General features: G+C 37.0%; 1 protein-coding gene across 1 annotated transcript; it reads left to right on the plus strand.

Annotated features, from left to right (window-relative positions):
- The first annotated feature begins 26 nt into the window (after positions 1 to 26).
- Positions 27 to 27,918, plus strand: LOC128223170 (A disintegrin and metalloproteinase with thrombospondin motifs 10-like). Its single transcript, XM_052932465.1, has 33 exons — positions 27 to 342; positions 6,339 to 6,402; positions 6,944 to 7,093; positions 7,672 to 7,808; positions 8,159 to 8,297; positions 8,575 to 8,729; positions 9,144 to 9,227; positions 11,335 to 11,459; positions 11,800 to 11,940; positions 12,314 to 12,448; positions 13,619 to 13,781; positions 14,099 to 14,209; positions 14,764 to 14,918; positions 15,895 to 16,073; positions 16,437 to 16,573; positions 18,166 to 18,292; positions 18,624 to 18,701; positions 18,890 to 19,038; positions 19,406 to 19,544; positions 19,942 to 20,068; positions 20,383 to 20,482; positions 20,799 to 20,903; positions 21,153 to 21,309; positions 21,909 to 22,049; positions 22,463 to 22,597; positions 22,939 to 23,064; positions 23,813 to 23,938; positions 24,526 to 24,564; positions 24,715 to 24,921; positions 25,066 to 25,152; positions 26,246 to 26,425; positions 26,681 to 26,868; positions 27,424 to 27,918. The coding sequence occupies exons 1-33, from the start codon at positions 262 to 264 to the stop codon at positions 27,568 to 27,570; spliced, it is 4,314 nt and encodes a 1,437-aa protein (XP_052788425.1). The 5' UTR covers positions 27 to 261; the 3' UTR covers positions 27,571 to 27,918.
- Positions 27,919 to 27,923: the final 5 nt, after the last annotated feature.

Consider the following 27,923-nt stretch of genomic DNA (forward strand, 5'->3'; position numbering starts at 1 on the left):
GTATAAATATGCCAACTCGTTGATACATTTATAGAAAATGGAAAGTAATGACAAGAATTTAATGTACAAATCTGCAGAGAAATAAAATAAAGGTGCTCTGAATAAATTGTGTTAAGTAAAACAGGCAATACCTTTAGGTGATTTCTGACAGAAGTATCGAATCTTCAGATCACATGTTCATACACTAATAAAAAGATCAACGTTTTTTGTGAGCAGTATTTATTATTTATTTTCTTCTATTTGTATGAAAAAGTAAACGCGATGAGATTCTTTGTCATCAAAGCGTTATTTTATTTAATTTGCGGAGGACAATTACTTGCTCAGTGCCAACAACTTTATACGGTAAGATTTTTATTAAAAATATCATATCCCACATTAGTTGAGTATCAGTTAAAGGGACAGTAATTAGCATCTGAGACTTCTTTTTAAAAACGTTTGTTACGTGCGATAATACTGTTGTGTTGTTTTATTATGGTAAACTCATATTTATGTTGTTTTTTTAATATGTTCACTCATATTCGATTCCTATAATTGATTATTATGGTGCTTATTGAAAGCACAGGAAATGGCGCTGTGTGTTTTGTAATGTATAGAGGCCGTGAAACACTGCCCTGGAACTTGAACATTTGTACAACATTGTCTAGAGAGTTTTTATTAGTGATGTTCCGATGATCGATTATAATCGAAAATCGATCGGTTGGGCCTGAAATCGGCGACAATCGATTGTATTTGGTTATAATCAATCATCGAAAAAAAAAATGAAAATAATTATAAGTAGGTGTTTAGATGTTATCTTTAACAAAATGGCTGATGAAAGCCACAATGAGCAAGTAAAAATGAACTATTTTTTATATAACACTTAATAACTTTAATCATAGACATAACGTATAATATAATGATTAAGAGTTTAATAATGTGCATGAATAAAACTTCACTTTAGGTTTTATCTAGTATTTAAAAAAAAAACGATTGTACTATCGATAATCGGTTACCTGAGTGGAACCGATTATCGATAGTAAAATTGGGACCGATTCCCAACACTAGTTTTTATTGTTTTCGTCTGCATACATTAACTCCCAAATCAGAACATTTACCAAGTAGGCGGTGCTTTACCGTGCAATAAAAAGCTTGCTGTTATTTCCAATGCAGTGAAAACGGCTGTTTTACTCTTATAAATTTTGGTTCCCATTTTGCTAAATAAAAGTAAAGTAGCGTTCACTATCCCGGATTGATTTTTTAAATGACCAAATTGACGTGGCGAGGTTATGTTTGTAAAAAATGAATTGAAATGTTATAACCTTAAGCATAAAAGCAACAAAAATGTTGTTGAATTTCGATGAAAGATCCAATCTATTTTAAAGTAAGTGTGGCTAAAATCCGAGATTGGATTAAACAAATATAATTGTATAACATTTGCTAAAACACTCGTTCACGTCCACGGCCCATATTCAATAACTTGTTGAGTTTGAGGCATGGACTCGCAAAACCATTCAACGTAACATTTGATCATGAAATAAGAAATAACACATACAGTGAGCTTCATTATCATTGTGTTAATTTCCTCTCTTCAGTAACATATTGAACAAATACAGACTTACATATTTACACATATTGAACAAATACAGACTTACATATTTACACATATTGAACAAATACAGACTTACATATTTACACATATTGAACAAATACAGACTTACATATTTACACATATTGAACAAATACAGACTTACACATATGTACAATTAAGAGAAATTCTTGGTATGAAATGATGAAAGATTCAATCACTCATGTGTAATAACAACATATTGGCAACTATAAGCGAGAACAAAGATCATTTATGGTGTTTGTCATCAGACGTTGTCTTCATATGTATATTATCTTTAAGATATTGGTACTTTATCGAAAACGAAACTCAAGTTACACACTAATAAACGACAGCATTTAACTGAACATGGACAATAGGCAGACTTAAAGCCTACTAAGAGTTGAACGTAGGGACTAAAACCTGATTCCATATATCTGCATATTTCATGTCTGCTATCATTGCAATTCTGTAGTATATTTTGATGGTCAAATAGCAAGGGCGAAAATAGATAGTACAGAGGCGTTGTTAAATGCGGTAGCGTCCATAACATCTAAGGAACCTATAAATGCAAGTTTTTTGACACGCAAAAATCACATTCGCATAGAATATGTATTATAATGTCATTGGTATTTAGCTGACATAACTGATATGTAACAGTTCTGTAAAACGTCCTGTATGTAAGGGCATTTGCACTGCTTATTTCACAGTCTCTTTCGGATTTTGTAATCACGTTGAACCATCAGATGCAGACGGATATTCTGCTGTGTACTTAAAGGAAGCAGTCGAAATCTTGATCATTTTGGGTCCGAGCAGTCGACGTAGTTTCCATGCATTTTTATTTGGCATTTCAGAGGTTTTAAAAGATATTTGTATGTGTTTTAATAGCGTGTTTTAGATAATACTTTGAGAATGTCCAGTTTAAAACTAATCTGATTTTAAAAACAGATCTTGGCGGCAAATAAATGAAGGCGATAACTGCGTATTCTTTTTGTTAACAGTTTTCTGTCCACTGAACACAGATTTTGAAAGAGTTTTAATTTTCTCTTATCCACTTCGCTTTCTATTGTTTGCCAGGCAAGCATGCTCAGAGCCATATCAGTTCTAGTGACAACAGGGAGATGTTGAATTCTTTTTGCAAAGAGGCTAATTAATTGCTCAAGATTAAGAGTTTTTTCCAATGCATGTCATGCCAAAGCTCGGCGCCGTAAAGTGCAGTTGGTAGTGTAACTTTTCGTACAATCGACGCTAGGATAATCGGGTCAACATCGCCTGGTGAGTCTTCAATCCCCATGGTGCCTTAGTAATGCTGATTGCACAGCTTCAGAAGACTTCAGTGATGCGTGTAGATTTATTACGACGTGAGTACTGACGTTGGTCGACGGTTTAGTTGTATTACCAAATGCAACATTTACAGTGTCTATCCTACTGCGAGTGAATACAACAACTTTGCACTTGGCTTTTTTAAAGCTGAAGTTCCATTTATTCTTTTTTATTTGCAGTGTTTTGTTATGTTTAGCCGTTTTTTCTAGGTCACTTTTTATGGGACTAAGATCGGCTAGGGTCGGGTTATCACAGTGTTTATTTCCAACATGTCTATGATTTCCTTTTGTCTCTAGTTGATTCAGTAGGTCGATAACGAAGAGGAGACAGTACAAGCTTGGCATTACCCCACCCCGTCTGCAGCTTTGTAATATTGGAAACTGTGATGGCAATATACCATTCACCATAACGACGCGCCGCATGTTCCTCACTGAGTTTATCAGCAATTTAAGAAATTGTAAAATAGAATAAAGATTGGCATTTTTGAGTCTTGATCAAACTGAAAAAGTTAGCATTTTACCAGAAACTCGTTGAAAAAACAGGATGGACACGTATATATTTGTTCGAACCCAAAGCTCGTTTGAAGAGATCTCTTTTAAGTGACAAGGTTGCAGATAAAAACATACAAATGCCGACAAGTTAAATGGAATTTTGCGAAAAATAGGGCAGCATATTTTAAAAACAATCTGTCGGTAAGAAAAAATACGTCCATTAATCAACTCATGAAATACTAACATTTGCAGTTAAAGGCTTGTCAGGAAGTCAAAAAAGATGAAACAGTAGATTAAAAATTACAACATACTTACACGATGGTACCCGTACTATTTGAGAAGAGTCAGGGGAATATACTTGCATACCCTTTTAATGAATTTGTAATTGCCAAATCCCTTTAATAGTTTAAATATAATAATATTAATAACAGTATTTTTAATGTTTAAAATAATAATAATAATAATAATAATAATAATAATAATAATAATAATAATAATAAAATAATAATAATGATAATAATAATTATTATAACAATAGTAATTAATAATAATGATAATAATTAATCGAACCAATTCACAGACTCCGCGGCCTACAGTTCTGTGTGATTTCGAACCAATTGACAGCCTCCGCGGCATTCAGTTCTTTGTGATTGCAAACCAATTCACAGACTCCGCGGCCTACAGTTTTTACCATTGAAAATATTTTCTAATTTAAAAAAGATATATATCATGATGTTATTATTTGTATAAATAATTAAGCAGGTTTGTTAAATAATACATACTTAATGTGTTTATAACGCACAATACATGTATATAATAAATTATATACCTTCAGATTTGATGACATTAGTTCGCAGCTTAGTGGGCCTTTAACTTGGTTTACGTCTACAACTCATCACCAGATTTAAACTGCTTAGATTTAGTCCCTTTTGCCAAAATTGAATGAATTTATTATAAGATGACACATTTTATCTATCGAACTCTGAAAATATTCGAGTACCACTCGCTAATGCGTCAACAGGATAAAGGAACTTGTGTGACCTGATTAAAGGAACAAATGGAAGATCTGCTAACCTTACATCAATTGTTCAAGTTATCTAGTTCAAATGTTTGAAGCTTTTATAATACAATATATATAACTGAGGTTTTCATAGATCAATCAGTAGTTAATTTAAAAGTGGGTATTCGTAAGTTGCTGTTTGATGACGTTAATACAGAAACATTTTATTGTTTAAATTAGAAATACAAAATATTAATATGGCAGTTTTGCAACTTTTATTTACAAATTAACAAATACGATTCCTTAAGTACAAATGTTTTTTTTTTAATTTATAATGTTTGTGAAATCTACAATATTGAAAGCGTTTTGTTTACAAATGTATCATTACAAGTTTAACACACGAGCACGTCATTGGAAACGTATCATAACACGATGCATACACGAGCACGTCATTGGAAACGTATCATAACACGATGCATACACGAGCACGTCATTGGAAACGTATCATAACACGATGCATACACGAGCACGTCATTGGAAACGTATCATAACACGATGCATACACGAGCACGTCATTGGAAACGTATCATAACACGATGCATACACGAGCACGTCATTGGAAACGTATCATAACACGATGCATACACGAGCACGTCATTGGAAACGTATCATAACACGATGCATACACGAGCACGTCATTGGAAACGTATCATAACACGATGCATACACGAACACGTCATTGGAAACGTATCATAACACGATGCATACACGAACACGTCATTGGAAACGTATCATAACACGATGCATACACGAACACGTCATTGGAAACGTATCATAACACGATGCATACACGAACACGTCATTGGAAACGTATCATGACACGTACACCATACGTTACCACAACATTTGTAAGATAAATATGTATTTATACCTTAATTAAGTATCGTTCAGGTGTATGCAGGGTAGATCGTAATATCCGACCCGAGGGCACGCGCGGAAGCCGGTAACGAAGCTTGGCGATCAGGACAACGACGATATCGTGGGTCGGATTTTTCGACCAACCCTCCGCATACACGTGAATGATACTTTTTCTGACACACCCAAATCGCTAAAGAAGTGTAAAAACTGCCGTATACACTTCACCGAATAGCACTTGTGTCGTTGTTTACTGACGTCATCGAGATGACGCGCAGTAACTTGGAGTCAATATCAAGTTGTTCTCGAGAACAGTCGACGTTTCAAGGCTTTGAACTAAAATTTTGATCAATTAGTTTTAACAACAATATACTATTTATATTTTTAATATATTCACTTTTAATCGCGTATCACTATCTTTTAAAAAAATGTTCTGAAATGGCACCTTGTGGAAGAGATTTACAGGCCCGATAAAAAAAATGCTTTAATTTGATTAAAAACAAGAATGTGGTATTATGAGACTCATCTATAACTACGTTCGATACAAGAAGACTGTGAATGTGTATTGCGTACATCAGATAACAGAAATTCATAATGCGATGTTCTTCGACAAAGTTGAGTCGTAATCTTAAGCACAATTCGACAAAGATTTACTCAAGTATTTATTTGCTTAACTCTTCAGGGCACTTGTAATTTTGAAGTGTTTTTGTCATTAATTAACATAATTCGGGTGATGCTTGGCGCACTCTGTGACGATAAACTTATAACAACAGACAGACGTAAATAAAATTCAATTAAAATATAAGTGGACTACATGTAGTACTAATGTATGAAATTGTATAAAATACATGTGGCAAAAAACACCCCAAAACACCGGTAAAACTTCACATTCAGTCTCGAAACCATTCTGTAAAAAATCGTGTCTGATGGCGTTGACGATGATGATGATGATGATGATGATGATGATGATGTTAGATAAGATTACTTCAATTCCTTTCTAAATAGACTGGATATATATTTTTTTCAGTTCCACAAGGATCTCTCCCCCGATGACAGACTGCACTACTTCGGCAAAGGAGAAATAGAAGATGGTAACAAGTGTTTTACATAAATTTGTATCCGTACATACGACGTCATAGTGTTCTATGACTAAAAACCGACTAGCGACGCCCGTATGGGTAGTGGCGTATTTTTAAAGTCTATAGTACTTTAAGATGGTTTACACTTTTAAACTTTCTCATGAATGACATATTTGATGTGATGCTAAAACCTAATGACTGAAAAAGTACGAAAACATATATGTATGTTGAGGTTCCTAATAGACAGACAAATGTCTAAAACACACATTGTAGGAAATGTTCTAAGACTCCGTTTCAAACAATGTGCTTTCTTTTCTTTTATCTCTCTGACAAAAAACAAGAACAAAATCTTAAAGTAGTACATATATGTATACATAGGGTTTCTGTAAAATCTGTATCAAAAATACAATAAATATTCGTATATAAAATATCTTAATGCATATCGTTATCGACGGTATCCATAATGCACATCCGGCAACCACGATGCACATCATGACGCGATCTTCGGGATACATAGTGTCAGTGGATTTATTTCCTGAATAATACATTCCAGTGCCATCCTATGAATTCACGTCGCCGCAACCTGTCGATAAACGGCGCAAAAGAAGTGACGTCGATGACGTCAGTAAAGAATACACCGTTGACGTCTTTGGAGAAGCTTTACACCTTATCCTTGATCGAAACAAAGACATTTTAAGCCATGGTAATGTATTTAGTCGAAGACATACATGCACAAGAGAAACAAGTTATTTGAAGGAAGAAATATGCCAAAACTGCATACCCATTAAATCAAAAGAGGTCTTCAATTTGAGGTGGTTTGTTAATATCTTCAAATGAAGGGATGAAGGGATTTTTAAGTGATTAAAAGGGCTCTTTAATTGATCTGAAAAGAGGTCACTAATCATTTGAGTATACGTTGATTTAGAGTTCCATGTTGCCGATAATGCAAGCCTGTATGTCTCCATATTAGTAGATTTATATGGCTTTATGACCGTTGTTGAATGCATTGCAGTAGATTTGATTAAATGAAGTAATACAATTCTGTTTTCACTTGTGTTGCAAAAGACAGCACATAGAACACGATGCTGGCAATACTTGATCATACTCAAATTAACAATTCGTGTTGATTTTACATCAGAGAGAGAGAGAGAGAGAGAGAGAGAGAGAGAGAGTTACACAGAGGGATTTTGTGTAGGCCCACATTGGACAAATGCAGATAATTATCGTCTTAATATAGTCACTCACCGTTACTTATTGATAAAACTATTTTATTGTCTGTAGGCTGTGTAGTAAAACAGGTTGGGAGCAACTTTACAAAGGTCACACCGTGCAGATCTGAGGAAACCAACTGCTTCTTCACCGGAAGTGTTGGTAACCATAGCAACTCATGGGTGGCAGCCACCATATGTGGGGGTGTTGTAAGTTGTTAAAACATCCATTTTGATTCTTACCCGTTACGGAATCATGCCATAACCAGTAAACATGTGTTAAATTTCCACATGTAAAGCACGTGCCTAGTTTACATATATAACGACGAGGAATATTTATAATAATTTACAATAATTCTCCATACATATTACAAGTCTAAGTTGGCACATGACTCAGCCTCTTTGTCTCATATTCTCACATAAAGCTCAGTCCGAATTCCGGACACGCTCGTAATTAAAAGTATACAATATACTTTTCATAAAAACAGATTCAAAATAATATATTTAAATGGGAAAATATATCGCAAAGCGAAACCTCTATTCGGATCTCATCATTTCAGCACGCCATGGTCGGTTTACCAGAAAGGACAGTTGTTCTTCAACCAATCAAATCACATCACGTGACAAGAGCACGGCGGGATACCAACATGGCCGACCCACATATAGTTTACGTACTGCCGATGGCAAATCCAGTTGATGGTACTTCTCTATGTTTCATTTTTGTCAAAAAATTTACAATCTTAAATGTATTCGTGTGTAATTTAAATAGTCGATTGTTTGAAGGAAATAACTTTATATACAAAACATAAACTAATTTCTATTAGATTTTTATCACATGAACTGTCAAGGAAACTAAACAAAATCTGATCACGTGACAAAATTTGTAATTTTCACAACATAACCCCCACGTATTATTACGATCGCGAAGCTGAGAACAAAATGCATGTGCGAAATATGCATTTTATTTTATCAACAGAATTTGAGGAGAACTCCGAACAGACACTTCAACCAGCCCGTGCAAAGCGAGCAACGGGACGTCGTTACGTGGAAACCACCGTCGTCGTTGACCACACGTCGTTCAATTTTCATGGGAGTGAAACTGAGAAAGTGGTGAAAACTATCATGAATATAGTACGTGCGTCTTTTCTCATTTCAGTACTATAGTAGGCGAGTTCATTTGATGACGTTTCACTGTTTCCATACCAACTGAGTTGTGTTGCTATACAACGTTTTATAGAATGTACATGTGTTACTTAACTAAATCACAAGGGAAAACTCCAAGTTGCGTTCAATGATAGTATTGGTAACATAAATACCTTATATATATTAAATATTTCCATCCTGTATTGTAAAAAAGGGTCCGAGATTTGTTGGAACATTCTCACCCAATCACCAGCAGTATTGGTGTGTTTATCAATCTGATTCATAAATGATGTATAACGTGCCGGAATGATTTAATTGTCGTGGATTAGCAACCCAGCATAGATTTCATTGTCGAGGTCGTGGTGTAACATTTTACTAACTTAATCAAATGCTTCTTTTCAGATGGCTAAATTATTTCTGGACCCAAGCCTTCAGTCTGAAATACACTTTTCTCTCAACAAACTCATGATTCTAGAACATGACGAAGTAAGTGTGTTTTATTTATTGTTTTCGTTTCACAAATACATTCTTACAGTGTAGTTAATTGATGTTTTATATTTAGGCCAGAGTTTTTATATCTTTAGATTTACGGGAGCGCCGTACCTAAATATTGCAAAACCCAAATAAAAATAAAATTCATTTTCGTAGTTTTAGTTTTATTTTTTCCGACGAACGTTGCTCCAATGTTAAGAAGAAAATAAAATTAGTGTTCTATAACCCATATCCCAGAACCAACTGGTGTACCAATTGTCATTAATTATAGGTCTTTTTACTGCACAAACCACGTAAACCAGTCGGAAATACGCGGGAAAACAGAACAGGTACCCGTTACCATAACAACGTCCTGTCAAAAGTGAAAGTAGTTTTTGTCATACCCCTTATTTCTCGCAATTTCTGCAGCTATATAGAAATGTTTTACAACAAAAACGTTCCGATGTTTATGTTTCATTAGTTAAATCAAACCATGGAGAACTTAAAGCGTGTTTATTGTGATTTTTTTTTATAAATTCAGTATGTTGTTCGCGTTTCGTGAAATGATTGCGAAACTTCCGGTCAAAATAAGGAGACAGAAATTCTTGGGTTGTTTTGTCTATTAAAAGTCGTTGGCGCACGTCGTATGTTAACAAAGATGAATTGGATTACAGCGCAAAAATGTATAGCTTCTGACAAACACAAACTGCAAAATGATATCGTGTTCATCATAGTCAAAATGGATATTTTTTTCTGAATTTGACTCTGGGGAGCATTGAACACACTACTTCACGATCACATATTTGAAGAGAAAAACACAAGGTATCGTGATATTCGTAGTTGTTAATTAGTTTAATAATGATTTAGAATTTAAATCGTTATAGAGTACTGAAAATGATGTAATAATAACATAGTGTGTGTTTCCGATAAAACAAAAAATCTGAACATAAGATATCTGGCAGTCAGTGCAAGAAGTCAAACTTATCCGTTGCTTATTGCCAACGGGCATAGCTGGAATTAGAAGGATATTTTTCAGGACTGATTCTAAAATCAGTTCTTAGACCTGGTTTTTTGAAACATATAACACTTGTCAAATTTATCTTAATGCTCCCGAATTTTCTTTGGTGAAGTACATAAATGTAGATTTTGACTGTCTGTATATCCGTAAGCCCCGTCAAACTTTGAAGTGAAGAGGAATTTCCATCAGGGCGTCGACTTTTTTTGGTTATTTTTTCTATATCAAAACCACATCACGGTAAATTGTCACGGTACTATTTCGTTAAAAACACATTTGACCTCCTTATTATACCGTGTCTGAAACTTTGTTCAATGTTGTGTACTTCACAATGGAAAGGATATGCTTATACTGTGGGCAAAAGGTTAGAAATGGCCATTTAAACTTCTTTATTACACTGACATGTTTCATAAAAGCCATGGGTTGATAATATATGCACCTCATATGCATAGATGCATTCGAACAAATATATACAATTAATTTCAATGAGCGCTTGAACTCCACAGTGTTGAGGTCAATATTTTCAGTCATTAAAAGGATCTTATAATTATGCTTTTGAAACTTTATGGTGATCTATCACCCTTTTTTCAGCCTATGAAATAGCTGACACAAGTAAGGTGTGTTTTGTCTTCATGATATAAGAAGATTTAAAAAATAAAAAAAATCGGAGAAAAATCCGTTTTATTTTTATTTATTTCTCCTTCGGGACATTTTATGCATTTTATTTTTATTTTTATTTCCTCCTCCTTACCCAACTTTTTGAAAAATCTCCCGTAAATCTAAAGATAAAAAAACTCTGGCCTTACTGCATTTTATATAAAATGTTCATAATTTTAACTTGTTACGAACCAAATGGTATAACGTCGAAACAGCTTTAAAAAATTCACACACTGTAATATTTATGAATGGGTGACTGCACGTCATTTATCAATACAGTTGTTTTCCATGTCGATAAGGTCAGTTATTTTGCATTCACTGGAAATAGTTTGCACCAGAGAAAACGAACAAAAATGACAAACATTTCAAACGCCATTTCTACAAATGCGGATTGCTAATTGTCGAGAACTTCTCACTAATATAAATAACGTCAAACTTCTTGTGTTTCAGATTGGTCTAGACATAGAGACGGACTTTGCAGTAACCCTGGACAACTTCTGCATGTGGCAGACCTCCTGGAACCCGTCACGTGACTCCGACCCGGAACACTCAGATTACGTCATTCTACTAACCAGGTAACAGTAAATTCGTGTTGAAATCGCGAAGGAGCCCTTTTAAACATTACAAGAAACCCATATGCTTTTTCATCTAGAGTAAAACGTTTTTTTAATGAACAGTATGTTGCCTATTGTGTAAATCTATATATATCGAAACACGTAATAGGTTTTCCAACTTGCACTACCCGCAATGCACTTCTTTGATTTGTATAACCACAATATTGTCCTGAAATTATTAAAAACTTGAAACGTTCATTTTTTAGATATTAATTCACTATACGGACACATTATGCAGGTTCCATACCACATTTCAAATAAAATACTCATATTCAAAATGTGTACGCGAATCATTCTTTAGACGTGACCTTGAGCTCCACGGGGTCAAGGCCACAGCGGGTCTAGCGAGGAAGGGAATGTGCGGATTGAGAACCAAGTGTTCGGTCGTCGAGGAGAACGGGCTGGCAACGTCGCTCATACTCGCGCATGAGACGGGGCATGTGTATGTAGTATTTTGATGTTTTTACGGGTAAAGAATACGACACATGCGCAGTAAATTTTGATTTATTCAACTGATGACTTTTTAGTATGTTGTCTCGTAAATAAGCGCATGGTAAGAACGTGCGTGTGTGTCGCTTTGGAAAGTATCAGCCTGTCAAAGATCACACGAGGAGAACAATGCTAATAAAGTGTTGTTTAAGACAACTTTTTACGAAAAAATAAGAAAAAACGGCTGACATTAACTCATTAATAAATTTATTGGTGATATTTTGGGAGCTGTCCTGTCCGAGATATATTCACCTACAAGGAACGGTTTTGAAATACCTAATAATAACACTACTTTCAGCAATATGATTTTAATTTATATCGTTAAGTCTTGGTCTACAACACGACGGCGAGGGTAACGAGTGTGAGGACGGTAAAAACATCATGGCGAAGTGGTCGGCAACTGGGCCGGAAGCCCTGAAGTGGTCATCCTGCAGTGCTAGGGACCTTCGGGATTTCTTAAGGTGGGTTTAAGGACATAAGAGACGTCCTAATATTTCCACGAATTACATGTTGCTGTCCATTGACAATATAAGACCCTTAAAATTAAGTTCCAATTCCCAGAAAATGATTGTGTTCAGTCAGAAAACAACCGTTCATTCAGAGTGGAGTTGTTATCTAGAATAAAAGAAAAACAAGGAATTTGCCTCTCTTTAAGAGTTAAAACTACAGGAGTGTTACTATAATAACAGTTATGACTTTAGAATAAAGAGATAAACTGTACAATTATTATTATTATTATTATTATTATTATTATTATTATTATTGTTATTATTATTATCTCATTTTCTCAATGTGAACATTTGAAGGAATGGCATACTTTCTTTAATTCAGTAAAGGACATTTCAGTGCTTTCTAAACTTCTATATATTGATTAATGATGAACTAGGGTCATTTAATGGGTGGTAACATTTTACTGTTGTTTGTTCGTGTGCTTTTTCGCACTTATGGTCGAACAAGTATCAGTATCAAGGGACAGAAAACTTCGAAACGTTTATTGGAGATAACACGTAAAATAATTTGGAAAGAAAAGGAGAACATGAGCTTAAATGAAATTGAAGGGAATATATGAACAACCGCAAAAGTTCTAGGTAGTCAAACATTGGTTTCAATGGTTCGCCAGTGCGCGCTGGCTAGTAAAGAGCCTTACTCACCAATACAAATATAGTTATTATTTCATAAGCTCGTCATCTAGGTACTGTCTTTGACTTTGTGTCGTCGTCTTCGGGGCACTAACACTTTAACCCTGGCTATAACTCAAAACCCGCTATGTATTCGTTAACTGTAGAGAAGTTAGAAAGATCGTTTGAGATAAAGATACACACACACTGATTTGAAAAGTGTTATTTGAGATAAGAAGTTCTCATAATCATCATTGGCATTTTTTTTTTTGTATAAAGTTTATATTCACCTCAACACTCTATGGTTACATTTATTAAAAACACACACATTCGATTCGCAGATTTGAGAATGCAAATTGTTATTGTATCAAACAATTCTACGTTTAAGATTACGATAAGTGTTAAACAACATTTTCAGTGCATTTTGCCTCGATGACATTTAATTACTGGCTACATCATTGAGCAATCAATTTTGAGAATTTCTTAAGTTTTATGCCACGTTCTTTCTTACAGCTCGACGGTCTCTGGTTGCCTTGACGACGCGCCTTCCGCTGGAACGGAAGTGTCCGCCGATTCGCGGGTGTATACAGGAACTGTGTATTCGGCGGACGCCCAGTGCCGTCTCATGAAGGGACCGGAAGCCGAAGTGTGCGAGGGTGTTGTAGGCGATAAAGTGGTAAGCAGTAGTGGAATCATTCTCGAACATCAGAGCGATGCAACGTTAGATTTATCACTATTAAACCTTTGATGAATAAGAATGTAGCGGGTAGGGAATGTTGTAAAGTTAAACATTAACTGACATGCCGTGAAAAGAAGAAAAAAGGCGATAATAAAATTTCACAAACTTTATTTACTTACATACATCATACACTATAAATGTGTTTAACTGACGATGATTTCAATCCTCTTTAAATGATGACGGATGTATTCGAAATGCTGAATATCGACTGCAATATTCTATATAAGCTGACCATGCTTCTTCTCATCTATCAGGAGGACGTGTGCGGGAGCATCGTGTGTCGTCCGAGGCCGGACACCGGCATTCACACATGCATTATCTACTCTGCGCCGAGAATGGACGGAACAGAGTGCGGCGACAGAAAGGTAGATTGACCAGTCGCAACTAATCGGCAATTTGGGGGTCGCTAATTTCCGAATGCCTGGAAATCGCCAGTGGTTTGTTGCAATTTAATATCCAAGTGCTCTGGTTTTTTTGCAAGGCTTATGCTCTATTATAAAATTACTTCTAACCCGCTGGCTAGTTTGTTAACTCAAACTACATCACCAACATCCTACATATCATTTCTCTTGTTAATAGCAGACTTGTTAAAGACCCGAGTACAACCAGGCAAAGGAAGTCTATCCAATAAATGGGAAAACACACATTTCATTTCATCTCTTCTGTTATTAGCCAAATTGTTAAAGGCACGAGTAAAATCAGGCAAGAAAAGTCACAGATCACATTTTTTAAATGAAGGATTAAAACATAGCTACCGAGTATGACTCATCAGATGATTTCATGTATTTCTTTAAACCACCAATGCGCTACATGATATATGATATTTTAATGATATTACACATAAATTATATTTAAATTATTCAAAATGACTCTAAATAATCTACAATTGAATTTCTACATATTTTGCCATCCTGTCCAGTGGTGTTTGAGCGGGAAGTGTGTGGACATGGGACCGGGATCGCCGGAACCCGTCCACGGAGCCTGGTCGGACTGGGAGGCCCAACATAGAGCGTGCTCCAGGACATGTGGCGGCGGGGTCAAGGTCACAAAGCGCCGATACTGTAACAATCCGGTGTAAGTAGTTCTTTAGACTTTAATATATAACCACATAAGCACTGGCTTTCGACTCATTTTGCAGTTGCTGTTGCAGTAGCAGGAATAGTAGTCAAACGAAGGTGTACTTATAAGAACAAATGTGTATCATGTTAAAAAGAAATGGTACATGGTTTACATTCCCAAATAGCCAGATTCTGTTCAATAAAACAATACTTGTCTACATGTATAAACATGTTATCACATTCTTATGTTGTTTGTTTAAGCAATGTTCTATTTTGTTTTGTAAAAATAAACGTTGCTTTTTTAAATTTATTGGTTTTTCTTTTATATTTTCACATTTAGTGTACGACAGCTTTTGAACATAATTATAAGCGATTTTCACACCACAATTAATACTCGGTGCCGAAGTAAACTGACGACTTTAAACTTTTAAACTGCATTATAAAACATTTCATAACAGACTAAAATGGAAACTTTCGAAAATTGGGTCTTTCGAAACATCGAATCACTCGAGGTTTTAGCTCGGTCCCCGGCGTCCTCGAGCGATCGCAGTTTTACTGTACATAATATTAACATACTGATTGTATTTATGTTGCCATATGTGTCAATGAATTGCCAGCACAACAGCACCATTTCTACATAACATGCGTATGTTTACAATAAATAATGCAAACGATCGTACTTACTAATAGTAATACTTGTAGTGCAACTTAGTCATTTTGGTAACATTTTGGTACAAATCTCACCATTTCATTGATATATTCCGCCACATATATGAACACATGTACACCAAGTATTGTTTATTGTAGTGTTTTAGTCGTTCGTAATTGTAAAAATGCTTCTAGATAAGACCCCCCCCCCCCTATTTTTCCTATTTTGACCGCCATCTTGGCAACCATTTTGAATAGATGCCACTGCCAAGTTTCAATGCTAGATTTACCAGACTAAATGGAACGAAGGGAAAACAAAGAATTGCTGATTGTTTTTGCTATAGACCTAGATATGGAGGCCGGCCTTGCACTGGAAGTGACGTCTTGGCAGAGTTATGCAATGTGCAGGAATGCCCTCTGACGTCTCAGCTAGACTTCCTTTCTGAACAATGCGCACGCACGGACAGTCGACCGATTCAAGGCAACCGGAAATACCACTGGATACCAAACATTGGCCTTTCTGGTAAACCAACAACGTTCCGGGTGAATTGCCCATGTGTAACATGACTGACGGCACATAAAATCACTTGAGTTGTCTTTTGTTTTTAAGATGTCAATACCAGTGAATGGATCTTGCAAAGAGGGCGTACTTGTTAAGATTTGGTTCTTATTGTTTTTGCAAAACCGCGGCCGTTTTTACTGCATATTTACATCTCCCCTTTTTATCGTACAGAAAATCAAGTGCGATTGTAAATATATTATATAATGCGGTCTTTTTTATACGACAATATGAGTGAATGGATCACAATGGCGTGCTTGTTATAATATAAACACTGCCTGTTTTGCATTTTTTTACATAGTGTAATGATTTTGTTTGGAATATCAGGCGACGACGGGTGTAAAATCAACTGCCAGGCGGAAACCACAATGTTTTTCATGAAGCGTGGTATAAATGTGGACGGCACGGAATGTTTGACGTCATCACCGTCAGAGTTCGGCCGCTGTGAACGAGGACGTTGCAAGGTAGGAATGTGCGCTTTAAAACTTGCGTGTTTATGATTCAAATTAAGATACGTATACGAGTCTAGGTTATAGAAATCACGCTCGGGTTCGTTCCCGGTGTCCATTTTGATTGGGCATGAGAGACAATTGAGTGTAATTAATCACTTCAACAATCACCTTGTTGAATTCCTCATTAACAGTCCATGTAAATATCCGGGCCATGTTTATGGAAGCAAAAATTTCATCTTGCGTTCTGACTTGTACATCTTGCCTTATTGCATCCCTTTATCGTCAACTGAGCATCTTTAGAGTTAAAAATTACATTGATCATGTTGATTGATGCTTTATTCTATTTAGTTCATTTTCAAAGTTAATACCCAATTTCTGGTATCATTTAACTGTTGCATGGTACCTTTTTAGGAGTATACAAATCACTAAGAAACTTCACATTCCTCGAATGACTAAAGAGCACATGTAGGCAAACACTTTGAAACATGCCACAGTGTGTGTATACCACGTGATAAATTACGTCATAAAAGCTACGTCGGAAGGCAAAATTTTGCTTTAATTGAAGACTTAAAACAAAGATAACTTTCCTTTTTCTTTACCAAATTAAATGAAACACAGCGCAGTCTATGGCACTTACGGAGTCCCGCATTCGGTCCTTTACCAAAATTTGATTGTGTGTTTAGTTTCTTAAAACACTTCGACAAACCTTTTCATAATACGGCCGTCTGACGGAGCACTTTCAAAACATTGTTTTGGAGACAGGTTTATCAAACTTCGGTAATAAAACGAAGGCGGGGCTCTTTAAGCGGCATAGACTGCCCTTTGTTTCATTTAAAATGGTGTAGTAAAAGAAAAGTTATCTTTGCTTAAAGTCTTCATTTAAAGCAAAATATTGCCTTCCGACGTAGCATATATGACGCAATTTATCACGTGGTATACACACACTGACAAAGCAGAATGTAAAACAACTCCGTCTTTTGATACCAGAGGGCGCAAGTTTGGAAAAGTATACGGAATCTCTCGGTCCGGATGTAGCTCCGTCTGTATAAAGCAGCCGGTCGCCCTCCCGTATATAAAATCGTTTTTTTTTAGAAACTTACGGGAATAACCAACATTATAAGCGCAGAGCCACTTGGTGTAATTCTATGAAACACTCGTGTTATGACGTATTGTATCATGCTTGCTATATTCGGCTATGCAGTATTCGTCCTGATGCTTGCTGTCATTCGTCATTCATGTTGACTATTGGAAAACAAAGCAAGGGAAGAAAGTTAGTTAGGAAGTAAGCTATAAAGCTAGCTTTAGTACAAAGATAGCTAAAACAAGAATATTTAACTGACATTTTTTAATAAATTAATAAATGACTGACCAGAAATTCAGAAAACATATGCATGCACATTCATGCATAGGCAAACGTTGAATGTCACTTTAGACCAAACAAGATACAAGAAGGAACTTTCACGAAGCTAGCCACAGTTGCCCAAATAACAAATTTAGGATGCAATAATGAAAGATGTAAAAGTAACAAGGCAAGATGAACAAGTCAGAAAGCAAGATGTATTTTTTGCTTTCATGCCCTTCCATACATGCTTCCCATTGTTCAGGATTTCGGGTGTGACGGTCACATGTCATCTGGTCACGTGTTTGATAAGTGTGGGCGTTGTCATGGGCGTGGCGACACGTGTAGGGGAATATCCGGCACACTCAACAGGGGCCGACCCACGGGTGGAGGTAAGAGCATTGATGTTACTCGTAACAAATCTGTATATGAAACGCTGTAACTCTTACTAATGGCCTTAAATGAAGCTTGAAGATTTCTCAAAATCGAAATACCACAAACAAATTTGGTTTGCAGTAAAAATATAGTTGCGGTCGCACAAAAATGAATAAGAAAGTGTTACAATTTCAAAAAAATAAGTGCGGTATTTCCGCGGAACGAAATATTTATGTGGTGTGGCCTTACCCATGTTCAGAAAGGAGTCGAGTGTGTTAAAAGATTTCCTCCAAACAAGTCCAGGAATAGGCAATACAAGTTTAATGTTTTATGATACTTCTTTTGAAGATTTCGTCAAAGTTGTGGACATTCCAGCTGAGAGCTCCGGGGTGACAATCTCACAGAAAAACAAATACTGCTGGCTAAGTAAGATCAATGACTTGTTTTATGGCCACAGATAAAATTGTTTCCCTTTAAATAAGGACGATAACAAGAATCGAAATAAAAGAAAGAACCAATGTTTTGTTTGTAAAATAAATTATTCAATTTAATTTTTTTGGCATTTTTCGTCTGCCCAAATGTTTTTTTATAGTCAATTCTTATGATATTACTAGGTGTGACGGTTAACGGTGAAAGTCTGTTCGCGCAGACAGATTCCCGCCATTCCGGCTTCTACACTGTCGGGGGCGTGACCCTGAAATACAACTCCCGCCCCGAGAGGATAACCATCATAGGACCAGTCAAGTCAATCGTCACTGTGCAGGTATAGGATATGTGGTTGGCTTGCTTCTGCACTATTTTTTAAGTATGGTGTAAAACCGTGGACAAAATTCATCATTTTTTCAACCTCATAAGTCAAGTAGCAAAACTAAAAATGTAACATAAATACGATCTGAAATATGATATGATCTAGAGACGATTAACTGCTACGATAAACATATTAATTCGTAAAAGATTGACCACAAATATTCGTTTAAAACAGATGACATTTTGCTCATCATTATTGTGGGAAAATAAAAGTATATCTATGGGGTTTTTTTAATCTTGTTTTAAAATTCTAATTATTGAACAGTTAAACATCTTGTTCTAAAACTCAAATAACATTAATCTTGACAATGGAAAATTAATAGGTTTTCCAAAAGTATGGTAACGAGTATGTCGGTGTGGAACCGGACGTTGAATACGAGTATCACGTGCCAACCTCGCACCAGAGCACGAACTACATGTGGAAAACACGTGCTGGCACGTGCTCTAAGTCATGCGGAACTGGTACGATACAATTTATCAATAAACGTGCAATTTTGAAAAACACACATGCTTTGTAAAAATAACACATGTTTCGCTTGGAAAAACAAAGTCCTTAAATTTATTGATTCTTGGTGAATAAAACAAGAAGGCAGCAATTATCTTCAAATCTCAAAATGTATTACGGCTGTGAGGACCAAATGTTTTTAATGTTAACTTAGTGTAAAGCAATTTTAAGGATCGGCAATACCAAGAGAATCTTGAAAACAATCCTAAATAAAGTGACTATTTAACTTTAAACAAGCTGTCTTGACAGTGTCACTTCGTCAATCTTAAATGCTCAAAGATCAGTGATAACATTAGAGACTGTCACTAAATTAGCACGCTGTCCTCGAGCCACATCAACAATGTTACTCCACAGGCACGCAGTCCCCAGTGATCACGTGTGAAAGTAGCGTGAGCGGGACGGTGGACGATTATAACTGTAACATCGCGGAGAAACCACGTGACAACACTGATCCCTGCAATACGCACGCATGCCCACCGAGGTAACATGTTCAAGCTAGGTTCAGATTAAATACATCAACATGAGAAATGGCACATTAGACAACAGCAGCAATTTGTACAGAACTAGTCCACATGGTTTGCACATTTAAATTATTTGATTGGTTGTAGTAATCATTTGGTATACATATATGGACTGATCAATAAAACATTGGCTATCTTAAACCAGAGCTATATATAATTGGCTGCAATTATATAATTGTTATGTTTAATAATTAAAGTGCTTGTTAAAAATAATTACCAATGGTAACGCATAACATATCGAGCCCAAAGTAAACACATGTTGTACATTTTGAAGGTGGAGGGTGGACGCCTGGGGCGAATGCTCCCGGTCTTGTGGCGGTGGACAGAGGAACAGGGCGGTTGACTGTGTCGAGGAAAACAGTAACGTGGAATCAGTGAGTATAATAGAAGTTGTCAACAGTTTATGAATTAAGTGTTTTTAGCCTTGCTTGATGCAAGTGTTGAAGTTCTATGACAGAAAATGTATAAAGAACATATATGCGCAGTAGCGTGGAGAGTTCAGTATAAAAAACGATATTAAAATACTTGTACATTCCTCGGTTATTCCAAAAAGGTCAATCACACACGTATCAATACGTTGTCTTTTGAGACAATTATTGTAGCCTTTGAAGGACTTATTAAGAGTCGCTGTTTAAAACCTCAGTTAAACAATGACCCAATATTTATTCAATTCTATCCGTCATTTTTCAGGTGATTGATGAACACCGTTGCCAAGGACAACAGAAGCCAAGGGCGAGCGCAACGTGTAATATTGATGCGTGCCCCGCAATATGGAAAGTAGGGGCGTGGTCACAGGTAAGAAGGCTATGACAGGAAGAAGTCATCACTACACATTAAGAGGTTTCTTTGTAATATATAATATGATACATGAATTAGCACATATATTGTCAAGAAGAAAGGTTACGTACTTATCATGTGCGACAGTATTACAGAACCGATTGCTTTCTAACATTTTAATTTCATTTGCAGCAGAGTGAATTTTCGCGACATTGTGCAGTCTGACATTTGCATATTTATAATTAGATTGAATCTGGTTAACTTCAGTGTTCTGAAAGTTGTTCACGCGGGACAAAAACTCGGACAGTAGAGTGCTTTACCAGCGAGGACACGTCTAGTCCGGTAGCGGATTCCAACTGCTTTGCGGGAAACAAACCCTCCGCGGAGGAATATTGTGTGGTGCGGCCGTGCAATACTGACATTGGTATGACAGTAGAGTATTTTACAGAGACACGGCTTTAACAAAGTGTACATATACAAATTACCAAACATTCAAACTCGCACGTGCACAGCGTTACTTGTACATACGGACCGATTCTGAGAGTTCTCTCATATAGGTTCTCTCATATAGGTATGTGCATATACCTGACTTACATACATGAGATGGCTCGTACAAAGTGACTTTGCATGTCCATGTACATATGTATATGTGCGGCGAACAAAATCACGTGATTTATGCGAGTGTCATTGAGACATGTACAGGCAAAACACTATATGCCGTAGTGGACTCTTAAATGTGGTCGCAACTTTTCCATGCTTTTGTAGCTACCTGTATAAAAACACGTATCCGTAGCGTTTCTTAACGCTCCCTGTAGGTAAATAAGACGCTGGTAACCGAAACTGGTTCTTTGCAAAGTGACCAGAAGATTAGGAAAATTAATTTTACATTCTTGCTCCGTTCATATACCATATTCGGATATAATGACATTTCAGTGGGGTCGGTCTGCAAGGACTCGGCGGACGACTGTTTTGTACTGTACAGCGAGGCGACGTCCACATAACACCTTCCCATTACTATTTCAGTGGGCTCTGCTTGCAAAGACTCAGTGGACGACTGTTTTGGGCTCTACGGCGAGGCTGTATGTACGGGCGGGTATCGGACATGGGCCCTGAAAAACTGCATGAAGTCGTGTGGCGTCTGCTCCACGACTGCAACCACAACAGGTGAGACCATTCAAAACCGATTGTAAGAAGTGGGTAGTAAAAACGAAGACATAATCTGTTATTGTAACAAAACAAAATTGGCCTTCATCATTAAAATCTGAAAGTTGTCACATGCTATAAGCATATCTTATCATGGCTAGATACGATTAATTTTAAATGACGTTGACGTAACAATGACGACTTGGAAGGGCTGAAACTAATGAGGAGTAATGTTTACATAAGAGAATAATAACATAACATTAAACTAAACGCCCCGGTGCAAATACTGTTTAAATGCAAGGGCACAACATTGGACCTCACCGTGTTCTCGGAAAGCGTTGGCTAATGTGTTCTCGAAACCAGAGGCAGATTACATATATTTTTGTAAGTTTTGTAAAATACTACAAATAAACAAGATCATTTTTAATATACAGCCACCTCAGACTGTAAGGATGAAGTGGACAGCTGTGGTAACTACGCGGACGGATTCTGCACCAGCTCCCAGTACGGCGGCTGGGCTCAGAAAAACTGCGCCAAGTTTTGCGGACTCTGTACAACCACAATTACTGGTAGGTCTATACGGCATGATATTTTATAACCTTGAAATAAGATTCACGAAAAAGCTAAATGCAAAGTGGAAAACATGCAATGTAAATTAATTGCCTTCTACGGTGTTTACATATTCCAAAATAAAATTAAGAATAAAAAGGCCTAGCTCTTTAAAAATACCGATTCATGTGTATAATTTTGTAAACCTACTCATCTTGTAAGTGTTCGAGCATGGTAACTCAAGCTTGCTCGCCCGATGTAGATATAAGCAACATGTCAAATGAATGCATCCATAAACTAACGCGTCAAATGAGTGCATCCATATCCAAGGAAATACCTGGATGCCTGGTATATGTTTTAGTACCCAGCTGTAAGGATGAGGTGGACAACTGTGACCAGTACGCCGGGGGATTCTGTACCAGCTCGCAGTACGGCGGGTGGGCGCTGAAAAACTGTGCCAAGTTCTGTGGACACTGCACAACTACAGGTAGTTTTCGATGCTTTTTTCAATCATATGAACTTTTTAAAAATACTCACTCATATATATCATTTTATCGAAATCAATGTCTGTATTATGTAGTGAACCAATGTCACTGCCACTGGCTATTTTCTGTCCACAGGTTTACGGATTGATGTCCGGTTTTAGTGAGCGTTTGCGCCCACATGTAAGAAAGGTTGACTTTAAGAACGGCATCATTGGCATTATATACATGAAAGCCTGTTAGACAATTTTGAATAACAGGATTTTATTTATTATAGAATAGCGTATAACAATACATGATCGAAATGTAGGTGTGCGAGGTATATGAGTGCAGCAGCTGTATCGATTATCGCCCCCTGTGCCTACAGACACTGTAAAACTTCCTGCAGGCTTATGGTGCCCCATTGCAGGGCAAATTACAACGTCTACTCATTGTTACATGCCTTAATGTTTTTATTATTACCACCTGTCAGTAAATCAAAGCAGGGTTTTACAATCTCAGACCATTACGTACTTTCCATATTTATAGGGTTTGAAGCTGAGGTGATTGTGATTTCAAAAATCTGCCTGAACATGCTGAAAATACTTATAGACATTTGAAGGTTGTAGTGAGGTCGAGGGTCTATGGTTGCGCGGCCTATGGATCCAAAATCTGTACCGAGTATTTTCCCTTGGCCTCCAAACACTGTCAGGCATATTGTGGGCTGTATGGTGCCCTTGACAGCTACCATTTCACCTTGTTATGTGATGACAGTTTCAGGTTGTAGTGACGTTGAGGCGGACTGCGCGGCGTATGGATCTGGCATCTGTACAGAGTATCGTCCCTGGGCCTCCAAACACTGTCAGGCATATTGTGGGCTGTGTGGTGCCCGAAGAAAACGTAAGTAGTGTTGACTGATCGTGGGAATTGACCTAACAGTGGGATTTGATTCAATGGCCCTATCCCCCGAATGTGTGTTTGAGTGTTACGTTTGAACATAGTCAAACATTTTCAAATCCGAATTCCATACAAGGAGTTCTTGTTCTAAATAGGGAAATCTTCACAATAAGACTATTTTATGGTTTATATTTAATGCACTTTTTACGGATTGGTTTAATTATGAAATAAAGTGTCGCTCATCATTAGTTGTGTTAAAACTAAGATACTGACGGCTTGAACCCTTCAACAAATGTCCACGATTTTGAAAAGCGTTAGTAACGCAGCTCACCAAATACTGTATCGTGATTGGTTGAAATATCCCTCAGCATGTGTATAAACCCTTGTGGGCGAGTGGATAAGGAATCAGTTTTCTATAATATAAGTTTTTTTCAGATGCATTACCGGAAAAACTCTTTTTGGTGCATAAACATTAGAGAAGTTTGAGAAGAAATAAGAGCAAATTGTTCAATTATGATTATTCATATAAATAAAATTTAGGCAGAAAATTATCTTTTTTGCAATTAATACCATTTGCATCCAAATTTCAGGTGATCTTCGAGATATTCTTGTCCCTCCGAAATTTTCAGGTACTTTTGTGTATTCTTTTATTTACATTTTTTTTCTGTCGATGTGTCTAGAACCTTGAATTTACATTGAGGCTAAACTGTCATATATACATAAGTATCATTAAATTCTTATACATGTATATCCCTTTATTATATCATACCGTTTTACAGAAGTTCCTCCAACGCTTGCTCTTCGAGAAGAAAATATGGGCCAAGTTCCCCCAAAAATCATTATCGGAAATGACGTCATTTCCGCTCCTGATGACGTCATGTTACCACGTGCATCACCGGAAGATGGACCTTCACTGCAGCCATTATGTAACACGGTCAGAACAGCATCTGTTGGAAGCATTGATGTGAAAGGGAAACTTTTGAAAGGTATCGTGATTAACCTGTCTTAGGTATGTTCTAGTACAGAAACGTAACATTTTAAATGTGGGAAACTGTTCCTACTTTGACCTTCAAGATCGAATGAATATCTTCCATCCGAAGTGAACTGCAGTCCTCTTGTTTTTATTGCAGGTGAGGAATGTGAACAGGTTGTTGCAGTTGACCTGCACAACCGGGTCAAGGTCACTCTCAACATGGCGGGTGTGGACTGCACAACAGGTAATAATATATATACATTAACATATCATTCATCGCAAGGACATTGTTGTAGCTGCTACAACAATCATAGGTAAAATGGAAATAATCCATTCATCGCGAGAAATGACCTGGGTCGCACGTGGGAATCTCCCATCGCCGGATACCAATGTCCATTCATCACGACTAATGGAATGGGTCCCGCGTGGGAATCTCCCATCGACGGATACCAACGTCCATTCATCACGACTAATGGAATAGGTCCCGTGTGGGAATCTCCCATCGCCGGATACCAATGTCCATTCATCGCGAGTAATGAACTGGGTCGCACGTGGGAATCTCCCATCACCGGATACCAATGTCCATTCATCGCGAGTAATGAACTGGGTCGCACGTGGGAATCTCCAATCGCCGGATACCAATGTCCATTCATCGCGAGTAATGAACTGGGTCGCACGTGGGAATCTCCAATCGCCGGATACCAACGGCCATTCATCGCGAGTAATGACCTGGGTCCCACGTGGGAATCTCCCATCGCCGGACACGAACGTCCATTCATCGCGAGTAATGAACTGGGTCGCACGTGGGAATCTCCCATCGCCGGATACCAATGTCCATTCATCACGACTAATGGAATGGGTCCCGCGTGGGAATCTCCCATCGACGGATACCAACGTCCATTCATCACGACTAATGGAATGGGTCCCGCGTGGGAATCTCCCATCGCCGGATACCAATGTCCATTCATCACGACTAATGGAATGGGTCCCGCGTGGGAATCTCCCATCGACGGATACCAACGTCCATTCATCACGACTAATGGAATAGGTCCCGTGTGGGAATCTCCCATCGCCGGATACCAACGTCCATTCATCGCGATTAATGAACTGGGTCGCACGTGCAAATATCTCATCGCCGGATACCAACGTCAGTTCTTCGCGAGTAATGAACTGGGTCCCACGTAGGAGTCTGCAGAAGCTGTGGAATTTTCATATGTATTTATTTTCAATTTGCAGAGTTTTATATCATTAGAAAATTAAGCATAACTAAATTAACGACTATTAAAAAACATAACTGTAATATGAAACTATTATGACAGTATGTTCAATCGTTCTAGGCGATGAACTTACCATCAAAGATGGCGTCACACAGAAAACGTTTTCAGCATGCACAACTCCGCTTCAAACTGATTGGCTGTCTGACGGAAACATTGTTATTTTGAAATTCAAGGCGGGGGTCGAAGGGCATGGCCATTCCTTCCGATATACAACGGTGCCACAAAATATAACAATCCCAGGTAACAAAGGAAACCACTTGGATTTTTAAATGCAATAGTGAATAATGCATGAACCAAATTGATTGTTTGTAGTAGAAAATAAACCGCATAACTATTTCTATTTTCTTATTATATTGATCGTGGTAATGACGTGTCAACAAACATTGCATACTTTATTGAACGTGTCCGACTTGCAGAGTGTACATCGGGGATACGATTTTAAAAAGCAAAGGTATTATTTTTGAATTTGAGTAGAACATGTTACATGTTTTACAGCATGCAGACAGCACTTTACGTCAGCAGTTGGAAAAATAACGTCAAACAGTTACACCTACCCGTATCATGACGTCGGAAGCAGTGACGTGTGTGAAATATATGTCACGGGAACGCCTGGCAAGAATGTTCAGCTCGTGTTTGACAAGTTCGATATGACAGATGGAGTTACTCCGGATAAATGTGTAAAAGTATGGCAATTCGTCAATCGCATTTAAGATATTTTTTACAAATTTCAACGTGCCTAAATTGACAATTGATATTTTTCACTATCTTATCATGTTCAGCCCGTTCTCACTTCCGAAACAAACGCCGTGTACACACAAAAAAAATACTTATTTCACTCGTGGCTACTAGGCAACGCTATTTGTGAAATATGGCTTTAGTGCTCACTCCCAATCTCATCCTGAAATGCACAATTATCCTCTATGTTTCCGCCTGTGATTCTTTTTGTTGCTTAAAAAGTACTAATGCATTTGAGTTTTTGAAATGACGCCTTAAAATGACGTCACGACGTTATGTTTTTCATACAATTATCCAATAAATGAAATTCTTTTCAAATATTTGACTAAAAGAAACACATAATTTGATTATTTTGATAACCCCAAGTAGTAATATTAATTATTCCGAAACGAACTGTATGACTGGTTACGTAAGACAATGCTTATTTAGATTTGCAGGTTGATGATATTATACGCAGTACTAGAACCATATTATTATTATCATAACTCAAACGTGTTTTTCAGATTGAAGATTTGGAAGATGGCGAAACTGACGTTTATTGTGGAAGAATGTCGCCGTTTATCTGGAAGTCACGTGGTTCAAAAGTCCGACTGATTTACGATCAGGTGACCGGAAGTGACGGTTTTACGACAACTTTCTCGTGGTCATAGACTTCTTTACCATCAGATTACCGATTAAGCAAGTTTAACGACACCAACTGAAATAATGTATGCTTTGTGATATCTTGCTACCAAACATGGACATAGGTATTACTTGCCATTTGAACATAATTGTCGACTGGATGTAATTTCATTGTGAGTCAGCATACTCTAAAAATAATATGAGTAAAATTGCAGTTTATTTTTACTTGCGGAGTTCAAACATTCTAGATACCGGTGTGCCACATAATTATGTATGTGCTTTATCTTACATTTAGTTGTATGCAAATCGATTTATGTTGATTCATTTATCTGTTAAGACATGCTTTTTCAAGGCTCTGAAATAAAACTATGCACTACGGTTG

Source organism: Mya arenaria, chromosome 17 (assembly GCF_026914265.1).
Source record: "Mya arenaria isolate MELC-2E11 chromosome 17, ASM2691426v1".
NCBI classification, from domain to species: domain Eukaryota; kingdom Metazoa; phylum Mollusca; class Bivalvia; order Myida; family Myidae; genus Mya; species Mya arenaria.